The sequence below is a fragment of the Protopterus annectens genome, chromosome 12.part0 (genome assembly GCF_019279795.1).
Source record: "Protopterus annectens isolate FY-2018-M chromosome 12.part0, PAN1.0, whole genome shotgun sequence".
Taxonomy (NCBI): Eukaryota; Metazoa; Chordata; order Ceratodontiformes; family Protopteridae; genus Protopterus; species Protopterus annectens.
In genome coordinates, this window is record NC_056746.1 from 932,125,657 (window position 1) to 932,137,807 (window position 12,151).

Below are 12,151 nucleotides of genomic sequence, written 5' to 3' on the forward strand. Positions count from 1 at the left end.
TGCCAAAAAGTGCAGTGTTATCCCCTTTGGTAAAAACTCTGTACCCACGAACTACCACATAGGCAGCAGTCTACTTAACACCGAATGTGTGGTAAGAGACCTTTGGACCCAGGTGGACTGTAGTCTCTCCTTTGATAGTCACATCGCCACAGTAGTCAGGAAGTCCTTCTACGTGGCACACTCCATCATAAAAGGGTTCTCATCCAGGAAAAAATAGGTCATTGTTCCCCTTTACTCGATACTCATTAGACCCATTATAGAGTACAATGCCCCTTTTGGAATGTATCTCACAAGACATCTGCAGCAGCTGGAAAGGCCACAGAAGTACCTCACAGAGGATTACTGGCCTCAAACAAATGTCCTACACTGACCTCCTCAAAAAACTCCTGCTTTACTCCGTAGCATATCGCCTACTCCGAGGTGATCTCTGCCTAACATATAAAGCTATGTCAAACCCAGAGCTGTTGGACATGCTACACCTAAAGAAATCCCAATCCCTCCGAGCTACACGCCTTAGGGACCTAAACCTTGTCACCACAGTAAACAGGACATGCTGGAAGGATAGATTCCTGTCCCAGAGACTTCCCATACTCTGGAACAGGCTACCCATCTATGTTAGGCAAAGTTCTTCATTAGCACTCTTCAAGAAAAATCTTGATGAGTAGATGGGAAATAGAAAATACACCCCAGGGATCACTTCGGGGTGTCTGCTAGACAGTGGCACAGGAAAATAACTTTCTTGGGTGGCATAAGCCAGGGAACCTTGTTGGCTAGGCTTACGGAGGCCCTTGGGCCGATAGCCTAGTACCTACCTATGAATATATATATATATATATATATATATATATTCATAAATTTGTAAAATATGTGTTTCTGTAGATAAGACATATTTCCGAAGGAGCACAAACTCATTGCTAAATTCCACTGTCTGATAAATGCACACTTAAATGTTTGCCTGCAGTCCTGAGAGAAAGAAAGAAAAAGTGCTGCCAAGTAATCTTCCGTTTTCCTCTTTCATCCACCATACCGAGTTATACTGGCTTTAAGATTGTAAAGTCAGGTTGAAAAGTGAATATTTATAGCCTTTCTAGTCAAAAGCTGTGCATGCTCTGAATTGTTATGATTAAATGGGTTTTGAGAAGCAGATTTCCATATGTGTGGGGTGCATGAGAGCTTGCCCCTTACAATAATAATATGTTCTTCTGTTACTGTTCATTATCTGTTGCTGTATAGAGTCAGCAAGGTGTCAATATTGGTGCATTACTTACAATGCAATAAGTAGCCAGGGCAGTGTTCTCAAAACTAAATTTATTGATTTAAAGCTAAGCTGACTGAGTTTTAAGAGGATGAGGGAAGTAAATACTGTGGGAAGAAATAGCCAGGGATTTGTTATGCCTAGGTTTGTATAGGCCCTAGGGCAGATAGCCTAGTACCAACCTATGAACCTGTTACTTCAGATGGATGTGTCTACACTCTGCATTCGCATACATCTGAAGAACAGGAATGCAAAAATAATTTTAGTTTATTTTGAATTTGTTAATCAGGGTAGAGCATTGATCCCATCGGACCCATTTCAGTCTCAGCCCAGGACTGATCCCATCGGACCCATTTCAGTCGCGGCCCAGGACTGATCCCATCGGACCCATTTCAGTCGCGGCCCAGGACTGATCCCATCGGACCCATTTCAGTCGCGGCCCAGGACTGATCCCATCGGACCCATTTCAGTCTCAGCCCAGGACTGATCCCATCGGACCCATTTCAGTCGCGGCCCAGGACTGATCCCATCGGACCCATTTCAGTCGCGGCCCAGGACTGATCCCATCGGACCCATTTCAGTCGCGGCCCAGGGATCCCCAGGACTGATCCCATCGGACCCATTTCAGTCGCGGCCCAGGACTGATCCCATCGGACCCATTTCAGTCGCGGCCCAGGACTGATCCCATCGGACCCATTTCAGTCGCGGCCCAGGACTGATCCCATCGGACCCATTTCAGTCGCGGCCCAGGACTGATCCCATCGGACCCATTTCAATCTCAGCATAGGGGAAGAGCAATAGATACGTGACATTATATACAGAGAGTGATAAATGCTATCTATATATATATATTGTATACAAAGTCAATATCATGGTTGAATTGTGGGTATAAATGCAGTAGATAAATACACAGAGTGACTCAAAAAACACAAATTGCTTGACTCCTAACTTCTAGACCTGTATCCCTGTGTTCGCTTCTCGGCTTTTGGCTAAGATCAAGTGTAGTGTACAGGCACAGAGACAGGCACACGTAGATTGGGGTGGGATTTGGGGACAAAGCTTATGAGAATGAAATGGCAACTTGTTTATCTTGTGTAGGCTTCTAACCATTAACCTTTACTGGATTTTCTTTGTTATAGGATATGCCATTAGGCCTGATGGATGACATCTACGAATTCATAAAAAACTTCTCCATACGAATTGATGAAGTAGAGGAGGTAAAGAATTTTTTTCTCCCATTATAATCTTTCCGATGTAGTGTTGCATGTTAATTCAGTTCCTTTCAGGTTGCACATGTTGAAGGTTGATGGTTCAAGTCCCATAAAGGTTGTATATTGGGACATCACATTTACAGGGATGGCTGTTTCTTGACCATTACATTATATCAGGGCGCATTGGCTTCATGGATCTTTGCCTTGCAAGCCATGGATTGTGCGTATGAGTCTCATCTGGGTGGTGGTATTTTGTGTAGTGATGGTACAGAGGACTAGCAGTCCGCTAATGAGTTGTGTATGAGTGTTCAGGGTACAAGGTTCATATCTTAAGTCATACGGTGCAGAGGATTAAAGCTATGAGCTGTTAATGAGGTACTTTTATGGTACAAAAGATTCCCCTAGCCTTCATTTGAGTACTGTGTGACCTTGAGCAAGTCACATAACCAGACACTTGCTCTAGGGCAATGAGAAACTGGGCTACACTTCTCATTAGTCTCCTGGACAGCATGCTTGTCAACTACGTATGAATCTTTGTTACTGTTTGCAGTCCTTCCTCTTAGCCCATTCCTGGTTTCCTCACTTGCATAATAGCATGTAGTGACACTTAATGGTAGTTATGGGTCTGTGGTGGTGTTGCTAAAAGCTGCCCTTTAGTATGCCCATAACATTGACATCAGTGGTTCCTCTTTCACTGGCATTTTCTTACATCAGCGGGCATAAGTCTGTAGAAGTCACTGGTTTATTTCGTTAAGGTCTTCCCTTGAACATTTTGCTTCTGTTTTCTGCATTATAAAATTACTTTTAAGCAGCTTTGCTTTTATTAGTTAATTTGTAGTAACCTATTTTTTTTTTCTCTTCTCACCTCAGATGCTTACCAACAATCGGATCTGGAAGAAAAGGACTGTTGATATTGGGATAGTATCAGCAGAAGATGCCCTTAATTATGGGTTCAGGTAACCACATAACATTGTATATATGCACTATCAGGGTTCTTTTTTACTATGAGTAAAAGATTTTAATTTATCCTACCTACACCAGGGGCAGCTCATGCTATTGGACTGCAGCCCCCCAGCTGTAAAACAAAAAAATTACAATAAAATAAAAACTAATAAATGAAAAGAAAATGAAGTTGTGCATGTGCACTCGCGGCATTTCTTGATATCCAGACTGCTGGTGAACCAGTCTGGAGCATGCACACAGAATCCAGACTGTCTCACCTGCAATCTGGATTAGGAAGAGAGCATTCAGCAGCACTATCCCAGAAGTCTGTTCAGTTACAACTGCATAGACTGGAAGGGGGATTGGACTGCAACATCCACAGGTTGGATAGCACCCAGCTTGCTCTGCTCTTGCGGGAAGGATTTGCTCTTGTCGCGGGCTTCTCGTTTTACAGACATTGCAGTTTACTAAATTGGCTGGTGTGTGTGTGCTCTTGTCGCAGGCTTCTCGTTTTATGGACTTTGGAGTTTACTAAGGAAAAGGGCTGCCTGTTTCATTCTACAGACTTTAAAGTAAGTAAGGAATTTGGGGAGTGTGTGTGTGGACAGCTGCCTCCACCAATCACGTCTCACCTTTCTTATAGTTCTTGCTGACTTCGAAATAATGCAGTCATGTTCTCTCTGGCGTCAGGTCGGTTGCCTTTCTTTCAGCTGTGATGTTTATTAATTTTATTATTTACAACCTTCCATGTCTTTCCTCGGCTTCATTAGTTGTGATAAGAGCAGACGTGGGTGTGTTTTCTCTGGTGGGTTTGTAGTTGGGGTTAAACACAGACAAAATAGTTTTTGTATCTCAGTAGCATGGGCACTCCAACGTGTTGTCTAGATATACATGATCACAGTTCTGCAGGTTAACTTTGGTTTTAAGAAAAGGTGTTACTTCCTTCTTAAAACAAAATACTTTATTTCTTTGTTGAGTCTAAGTATGGGTATCACAAATATTCGTTTGCAGACACAAACTTTTGTTCAAGGCACAAAGAACAGCACACTTGGTTACAGAATACATATTTGACATCTTGGAGCATATAGCAAATCAGTGTGAAGTTCAGTTATATGGAGTAGCTGTCTGCTGTGAAACAATGCCTCACAGGAAATGGAACAAAGAGACGGGGCCAGTAACTATGTTAACTAGGAAGCGCACAGCATGATTAAAGAGACGGGGCCAGTAACTATGTTAACTAGGAAGCGCACAGCATGATTAAAGAGAAGGGGCCACTAACTATGTTAACTAGGAAGCGCACAGCATGATTAAAGAGACTGGGCCAGTAACTATGTTAACTAGGAAGCGCACAGCATGATTAAAAAGATGGGGCCAGTAACTATGTTAACTAGGAAGCGCACAGCATAATTAAAGAGATGGGGCCAGTAACTGTTAACTAGGAAGCGCACAGCATGATTAAAAGTGATGCCTCACAACAACAAACAATTCAGCACTCTGTGCAGTAGCGTTTTAGTTAAAAATCTTGAAACAGAATTTGTGACGTAGGGCCTTACAGCTACCTACCACCTGTCCCTTTTTGGGCACTTGTGTCCTGCGGGGAAAAATGTCAAATGTCCTGAGATTTTCGGAAAAAATATTTCCAAAATTTTCTTTAATAGTTGTATAAAACATGTGAAACACTTGTAGTCCAAGAAATGGCAGGTAGTTCCAGTGTAAAAAAAACTCTTCTTTATTCAATCACAGATAACTCCTGCTTCTTTAGATAGAAATGCATGCTGTCTACTATGTATCTTATATACCTTGAACCAACTAAGTCACAATCATCTTAAAGAAACATCCTTCATTAAGTAAAAATATTCAGTCCTTCACTATGAAAATATGATTCTAAAACATATAATGCATAACAAACACACAAAAAACACATTTTATTCCACTGATGTGAGGCTGTATAAAAATATAATTGAGAAGCACTGGGAAATTATGATGACCGATAAAGCGATTAGTTCTTTACTAGAACCTAGACCAAGTTTTGCACATAAGAATATGCACTGTTTAAAGAGAAGACTGTTATTTTAAGAATGAAAATATAAGGAAAAGGGATGGGCAGACTTGTCCTTGTGGGAGATGTTCTGTGTGTAAATATGTAAGTAACAGTAATAAGTTTTTACATCCTGACACAGGCAGGGAATATGTATTTAACATTTCAGGTACATGTGCTTCAGAACATATTATTTAGCCCAGTGTTCAGTATGTTTTTGTTTCTATGTGGGAAAAACAGAGCCCTTGGAGATCGTATCGAGGTACACATATACCAGATGCAGAAAAAAAGTGACGTTTAATGCATTATCTAAACATATTAGAGTGAATGACAACACACAATTTTACTTTTTTATTTATAGGTAAAATATATGACATCAGAATGGGGGACATTAGAAACGAGACAGAACAGCTTGAGGCAAAATGGATTATAAGACTGAAAGCAGATTCTGGGCATGGGTTAAACGATAGGATACCCATAAGACCAAAACTTAAAGCAAGACCATTGAATAAATGAAATGTTGTAATTTTATGACATTATTTACATTAAGTATTAGAGATTTTTAATGGTATACGTTTACATCTGAGCACAATTTTATGTCTGTATATTTGTGTGCATTTTTTATGCATGTGTTTGTTATGCATTATATTATTTACAATGAAGGATGTTTGTTTAAGATGATTGTGACTTAGTTGGTTCAAGGTATATAAGATACATAGTAGACAGCATGCATTTGTATCTGAAGAAGCAGAAGTCATCTGTGAAAAAGCTTATACATCTGTGGTTGAATAAAGAGTTTTTTTACACTGGAACTACCTGCCGTTTCTTGGACTACAAGTGTTTTACATTTAATTGCAGTTTTCCTGGTGGACTGAAGCCTCTAGTAAGGAAGGTGTGTTTTTTTAGTTGTATAAAATAGTTATTTTGTATCTGAAATACCCAATTGTCTGAAACGTCCAAATGTCATATGAAGTGGCATAAGCAACTCGAATTCTATAGGAATAAGCCTTTTTGTTGGCAAAAATGTGAAGCTCTGTCCTATGCTTTTTGGGTATGTTTTGTCCTGCAAAAAGTTTGTAAAAAAAGTCCCACTTAAGGCATTTAAAAAGATGACAACTATAGCGACATCCCTTCAGTGTAGAACTGAAATCTATGAAGTAAAATGACGTGCTGGTTCACTCTCCAAGACCAGGTTTATACTGTTTAGAGCCGTGGTGGTAGAGGCAGGCAAGCAGTTGGGATAAAGCAGAGAAATGGGGCTAAATGGGATGGCTGACCATTACAAGTTTCACGTGCACACACATTCCCAGCACGCACACATCTTTGGTTTTAGAAAATGACTAGTTCACATACTGGTGGTCCATCTTGATGTGGAAAGAAACTGGAGGACCCCCCCCCCTGTGCAAATCCACACAGACATGGGAGGGCATACCTCTCAATTTCGCAGAATGTCCACATTTTTGTCTCTTATATTTTGCCATTCTTGTCCTGAAAATGTGGTTTTCTTGCAAATGACTAAATAACAATGACAAATATTTAAGTTTCAGAAAATGCAAGTTAATGTCATGGTGGTGGATAGAGAATACAACAGGCTTTGAGCCCCTGTACCTTGGGCCCAGGTGGCAAGAGCCTGACCCACCACCATTTGTAAAAAAATTGCAGATTTTTGCCTCATATTTGTTCTGTTCCTCATAAAATCTGTGGTTTCTATATTTTTGTGTATTTACACAGTTGGTAGTGCAGTGGTAGCATTGTTGCCTGACAGCTACAGGTTATCTGGTTTGATTCTTGGCTGGGGTGCCTTCTGTGTGGAGTCTGCATGTCCTCCCTGTGTTTGTGTGGGTTTCCTCTGGGTGCTCTGGTGTCCTCCCACTTACAAAGATGTGTCTGGAGTGTTCCTCCCTGGGCCTGTGCTGAAACTTGGCTTTTGTTCCAAGTCAGACATTCCTGGTTAACAAATGTTAAAATAAAAATGACAAGCATTTGAATTACCAACTTCATTCTTCAGAAAGTACATGGCAACACAAAACCTTTCATTCTAGCAATTTTCTAAGTTTGTAAGATGGATATTTGAAATTTGTCCCTATTTTAGGGACTGTATTCCCCCCATTATTGGCTTTGTCCAGGTTTTTTCTGCTAAGGTTGAGAGCTATGGTAAGAACTGAATTCACTGAATATGTTTGGGGGCTGTATTCCCCCATTACTGGCTTTGTCCTGGTGTTTTTTGCTAAGAGGTTGAGAGCTGTGTTAAGAACTGAATTCACTGAATGTGTTTGGGGGCTGTATTCCCCCATTATTGGCTTTGTTCAGGTGTTCTGTGCTAAGAGGTTGACCGCTATGGTGAGGACTGAATTCACTAAATGGTAGCCATTTAAGTTTCAGTCTTCCTCTCTTTCACAAAACAGCTGATTTGGCATAGTGGTATGTTGCTCTGACTGTTTTGCACACTGTCCTGGGTTCAAGACTTGGCAGTGAAGTGTATGGTGGTAACACAGCATTTTATTCTAGCAACTTTCCAACGTTATACGAGAAATGTTTAAAACGTGTCCCTGTTTTTTGGGCTTTTGTCCCCCTCTCCCAATAAATTTTGTTTTTTTCCAAATTTCTTGTGCTGCAAAGTTCAGAGATACAACGGAGTGTTGAGTAGATTTTACAAGGAGCTGGGAGCTGCAGGGGAGCAAAAGTTTAGTGCTGCTTTTGCTGAGTCTGCTTGCATTGTTAATAGCACAGCAGGTAGTGTACTTGCTTTTGATGCAGAAGGCTGTGGGTTCTACTCCCACTGTAGGTAGATGCATTGCTAATACTGTACTGTGTTGCAAAGGGGGTGGATGCTGCAGTCCTTTTTGGAGAAGATACCTAGTAACTATGACCCTGTTATCAATTTGCCATCAATTCCCTATTGCGATATTACTAGCTTATTTTTTTTTAGTGTAATATAGGCAATTTATTCTTCAAGGGCAACAGACACTTTATTTGTAGATGAAACAATGAAATATAAAGTTGTTTGCTAGCAGCAACCTCTTCATTAGTTACAAATGTCTCTAATGTGGAATCACTTAGATGACTTTTACTTCTTTAGAGATTGTGCATATTTACTGATACTGGTGGACTGTAGAAGTTTGAGTAGACTTTTATGATGGAAATGTTCTGAATTGGGCAGTTTTGTCATTATTGGTGCATGCATTTTGTTTCATTGTTTACTGGAAAAATGTTCAAAACAAATTTAAAATGCCCTCTAAAGCTGTGCTGTATTGTACTAGGAATATAATTTAATACAATCAGGAAGGTGTATCAAAGAGCATGTGTATGTTTCGTGTGCAAGGGGCCTGTGATTTGAAAACAGCCCCAAAGTTGATCTTCATCTGCCACTGGCAAAAAACTTTCTTTGAATGTAGGTTTCAATGAATGCGAGTTTCAAGGGCAGAGAAGTTTTAATGGTAAGTCTGTTGTCATTGTGAGACTGCATTGTTTTGTTTAGCAGATATCTGTTAGTGTTTGTGCTGTAAAATGCAAAATAAAGCTTTAAAATGAAGTCCAAATCATCACAAAAGTAAAGCAGTATGCACATTAGTGTTTATGGTAAATGGGGTGAAATAGCCAAGTAATGGTTCATTGAATGGCTGCGGGGGGGGGGGGGGGGCATCCATTCGACCATGATTTTGTGAGCGGGGAAGGGCGGCAAGCACAGACAGCCCCAGCTGAACTGTACCTCTCAACTGCCTATATTTTTGCAGAATGAATAGATTTTTCCTTCTTATTTTTGATTTGTTCCTCATAAAAATTGTGGTTTTCTGGCAAATCATTTAGGAATTAAGTCACTAAATAATGACAAGACACTGAGTTTCAGACTTCATAACCTTCAGAAAAATGCATGCTTAAAGCAAGACCTGTTAGAATTATCTCAGTTTATACAAGAGCAATTTTTAGTACTGTTTATATGTTTATATTTGGCCTTGTCCAGATTTCCTGCATTAACAGGTTGAGAGGTACGTGCAAATAAATTGCTTTATAGAATTAGGCATATCCAAACCTCCCAACTGTCCCCGATTTTGGATCAAAATGTTGCTCTTCCCCTAATAATCCCTCCACAAAATGGCAATTTTGGAAGAAAATGTGGAGGATTTACAATTAATAAATAACTGTAATAATCAGAGTTACAGATGACTTTTATTTCAGAAATGCATGTAGATTCTTTTATTTTGTCAGCTGCTCAAGTTAGCAATACTATTATTAAAAAGGTGTCCCTTCTTTGACAGGTTCCCAGCTGTATTGTGTGGCTATTTTATATTTTTGCATCACATTTTTGGTAGTTTTTCATAAAATTACATTTTTTTGGCAAATTAGTGGCAAATCATTAAAGACTGAAGTTAGAAAATAATGACAGACATTTGAGTTTCAGATTTCATACCCTTCAGGAAATTCATACTAATAGACCTACTATTCTATTATCTTTCTAAGTTTATAAGAGCAATATTTAAAAATTGTCCTTATTTTTGGTCCTTTGTCCCACTTCTATGTATGGCTTTGTCCAGATTTCTTGCTCTGAGGTTGAGAGGTATGAAAAATGTGTGAGGGCCATCACAGTCAGCCAGAGACATTTCAAATTGTGACATACTTGTTGCACCCCATTTCCCCATGAAGTGACTCTGGATGTGTCCAAGCAAGGCAAGGAGCAGTTATGCAGTGTAAATGTGCAGAGTATCCCCCCATCCAAGGTAGACACAAGTACTACAGTGGCTTTTCATCTGTCCTTGATTTTGCAGAATGTTCTGGTTTTTGCTTATTATTATTCAAAAAGTGCCTACTGCTCTGTGTTTAAGTAGCAATGATTTATGACCATCGGGTAAGCTTGTCTGAGATTGTAAGATGCAAGTAAGCTTTAATAAGCATACTGTTAAAGAATTGCCAGCATTGAAAGCCTTTCTGTTTCCATGCAGAGAATACTTGCATAACTAGATAACATATAAGCATTGGGTATTGAAATGCATATGACAGTATTTGTAATAAAGGACAGGATTACATTATTTTAAGGAGCTCATTACATTTGTTGGAGACTTGCAGTCATCTTTGCAGGCTTTACCTGTAAACTAAACAGAATGGCAGTCTATCGTGTGTGGTCCATAACCTGTGCAGTAATCCTTTAATCAGTGTATCTTGAGCTTGTTTCTTGTTTGTTTTTCATTTTTTACTTTGATCATGTTTTCCCCATGAAGCAGGTCTTTTTTGGATAAGAAACTTTTTTACAAGTGGGGGTATCACATAGATTGCTACTTTCAGCATGTTACTTGGTACAAGCTGAATATAAATTATAATTAGAACTGCAGTGCAAATAGAAGTGGTTTGAGTTGAGTGCTGCTTGTTTTTCTTGTACTTGATTTTGACTGGCATTCCAGTAATGTATTTAAAAAGTAATTAATTTTTTCATGCCTCACACAACCTTTTTGTTTCCATCTAGATATTAAGTAAGCTGTCATGCAGCCAATGCATTGAAATATTTTTTTTCTTCTACACTTCATTTTGTCTTGATTGGACTCTCATAATGACAGTTTGGCACCCAGGGCAGTGTATTTAATTAAAGTTACAGTTTTTGTGGTTTTGAGCATAGTTTCTCTCCTTTCTAGTTGGCCACACCCCTTCCCATTGACCCCACCCATTCAGCTGTCTCCTGCAGCCTCCCTTTGATTAAAGTCACCAGCCGCCACTGACCTACACACGCACTGTTACTCTTAAGCGAGGTCTGAAACTGAGACACTGTTTGAGTTGCATCTTTGTCTGTTTCTCCATAGCTGTAGTCAATTGCCTAAGTTTGTAAGGCAGGTTGATAGACTCTACTTCATATATTAGCTTATCCTCTGGGTTTCTTGTTTTTAACAAATTGATAAGACTTTGGCAACCAACATTGTCTCAGACTCCTGCAAGGAGTTCAGTTTGCAGGTTTAGAATGTACAGTCGGCCCTTTCTTCCCTTACAGCAATCACCAGGCACAGTTGCTTAGCTATTGTTCAGTTTTATGGGTGGACTTAAAATGTGGTAAATCCAGTTTGAGATAAAAGAACATTCATCTTAAAAATGCGTAGATTCTGCTACATTCTCTGCAAAGCATGAACACTTAAAACTATTGAGCTTTTTTAAATCATGTCTATTGGGTAAACAGACACAAGGAAGACTAAAGAAATAAATCCCTTAACTGTGAATCATGTTAATTAAAGGAAAATAACTTTGTGCACATTCATCTAGATGCTACAATCAGAATCGAAGGAGTAATTGCAGTCTGAGTATTCTGCACTTCAGGTTTTTCTTTTTTTTTTTTTTTTTTTTTTTAAATCTTCCAGATTCTGCTTGCTGTGCATTTGACAGATGCTTTGGATGTGGAAGAAGCCAGTCCATCATTCAGTACCTCCAGAACTCAAAGCACGCAGAACTAAGGCATGTAAAACATACCCAATCCCCCTAATTCAGTGTTTTGTTATTTTGCATGAATATTTGTAAAAGTCTATTTTATTCAGCGCTTTAGCCTCCCAGTTGCTTCAACCCCCCCTTCATCCTTGATTTTAATGTAGTTCGTTCTCGTTACAGATCTTCTCTCCAGTTTCTTCCTTTTAGACCATTCATTGTTTTACAGACAAGACACACTTTTTCTTTGTTCTTATTGTTTTTAAGTGCAAAGGAGATATTACTTTTATACTTTGATAAAAAAAATAATTT

At 39.4% G+C, this 12,151-nt stretch overlaps 1 protein-coding gene across 1 annotated transcript in view; it reads left to right on the forward strand.

Annotated features, from left to right (window-relative positions):
• Window positions 1-12,151, forward strand: part of NDUFS2 (NADH:ubiquinone oxidoreductase core subunit S2) — a 488,454-nt gene that overhangs the window by 157,946 nt on the left and 318,357 nt on the right. The window contains exons 7-8 of the mRNA XM_044089959.1: window positions 2,395-2,472; window positions 3,337-3,422. Coding sequence (XP_043945894.1) covers window positions 2,395-2,472; window positions 3,337-3,422 — 164 coding nt within the window. The remainder of the gene's footprint in view (window positions 1-2,394; window positions 2,473-3,336; window positions 3,423-12,151) is intronic.